The following is a 1,828-nucleotide window of genomic DNA, read 5'->3' as shown; positions in this document are numbered from 1 at the left end:
ATATATATATATATATATATATATATATATATATATACTATATATATATATATATATATATATATATATATATATATATATATATATATATATATATATATATATATACATATATATATATATATATATATATCTTCTGCATGCGACCTCGTGAGCAGCATTCGAAATGCTTGTGAAGAGGATATTCGCATCAGTGCTGTACTGTACGCTATTCCTATACTCCGTACATCCGGCGCATTTCCTGATATCTACGATGATTAACCATGTTTTACAATTACAGCTGATTGACGATATGGTGATGATCAATGTGAACAAGGTCGTCCTGGTGCTATTCTCGCTGTTTAAGATGGTCATGCCTAAAAGCACTATCAAGAAGGTAAGGACTCAATCGGAACCAATAATACTTTTTATCTGTTTCAGGGTTTAAATACATCGAGATCCATCTGTCCTTCATATCTCATCCTAACCAAAATACGTTTCTCTGTTTAAGGGTACCAATACACCGAGATCCGTTCGTGCTGCATATATGTGCTTCGTATCCTAGGACTAGTATCTCAACCGTCAACTGATCACATCTCATCATCTTCATCTCCGGAGCACAGGTCGCCATGTGCGGCGCATCAAACACCACCATCGAGGACATCGGCAAGTGTCCCTGGGTCAAAGCCAATATGGACATAGCTGATGTACCTACCTTCCTCGGGGGTGGTTGCGTATGCCCTGCCGGCTGTGTGGAGGGTGTGGATAACAATAGAACGACCCACATGGGCGACGACTAGGCTGCTAACGCGTTAGATAAAGCGTTATTTGTACCAGTGCCGTTGCTGGTTGTTCCTGGCGTAGGAGACTGTTGTTGTGGAGCGGTGAGGGGCACATGGTAACCCATGCACGACCATGTGTGTGTGTGTGTGTGGTATCAATGGACATACGTACATGAACGCTAACTGGTGCTCCCATTTCACAGTGTCCGTGAATAATCCCGTACTGTAGTACCATTTAGTGTCGATCTGCCATAGGGCGGGCCTTGCGCCGTACTTTGGCTCAATATACACGAGCCTAAATATTTGTAGTACTTGTATTCTGACCTGTTAACTTTCAACCCATACAAAACGTACCGCTGTACAGGATGAATAACTGGTACCTATCTACATACCACTCGGCAACAGTCAACTGGACTGAACGGATTGATAGAAGTATGTCAATGTTTATTTCAGATAATAATGTGCCTTGAATACCCTCGAATCAAGCTCCGCAATATACACCGAAAGACACAAAGCTCGTGTCTCAGCAGTGCAACACTGCCTCATGGCGTATGAAAAACAAACGCATTTCACAGATTTACAACTAGCCGGTGCGGTTTATATCTTCCGCTTTCGACCACCTTACGTCTGTGTCGCTTTGATCCTGGGCTCAGCGGAAAAACGGGAGCACCTGGTACCTAGTCACCACACATAAACTATTGAAATCAGCTGAAATATTTACAAGAAGAATTGAAACTCCCCAGCCCCAACAACTCGAACTACCATTACAGTAACCTGGACTTCCGGAATTGGACCGATATGCACTTCATGTATTTAGAGCGGAAATCCTGACCACAGCGGCTGTTGCACGGGCGCATAATCGTCAGGAAACCTGCGTAAGGTGTAATAACGATTTACATGCAAGCTATGTGTTTGTTTCGAATAATCGTGATTCCCATCTCCTTGATCATCATAGTCCACAATACAACAAGCGTGTTAAATGCTATTAGCAGATATATATATAGTATATATATATATATATATATAATTATTATATATGNATAAATAATAATATAATATGTATATAT

At 40.8% G+C, this 1,828-nt stretch overlaps 1 protein-coding gene across 1 annotated transcript; it reads left to right on the top strand.

The window, feature by feature from the left end:
- Positions 1–602: 602 nt before the first annotated feature.
- Positions 603–779, top strand: SARC_15267 (hypothetical protein; the record flags this gene model as incomplete). Its single annotated transcript, XM_014290607.1, has 1 exon — positions 603–779. A coding segment is annotated over one exon (177 nt), but the record flags the coding sequence as incomplete, so codon positions are not given.
- Between the last annotated feature and the right edge of the window lie 1,049 nt (positions 780–1,828).

Source organism: Sphaeroforma arctica (genome assembly GCF_001186125.1).
Source record: "Sphaeroforma arctica JP610 unplaced genomic scaffold supercont1.5853, whole genome shotgun sequence".
Classification (NCBI taxonomy): Eukaryota; class Ichthyosporea; order Ichthyophonida; genus Sphaeroforma; species Sphaeroforma arctica.
This window is presented reverse-complemented; position numbering and strand designations above follow the sequence as displayed.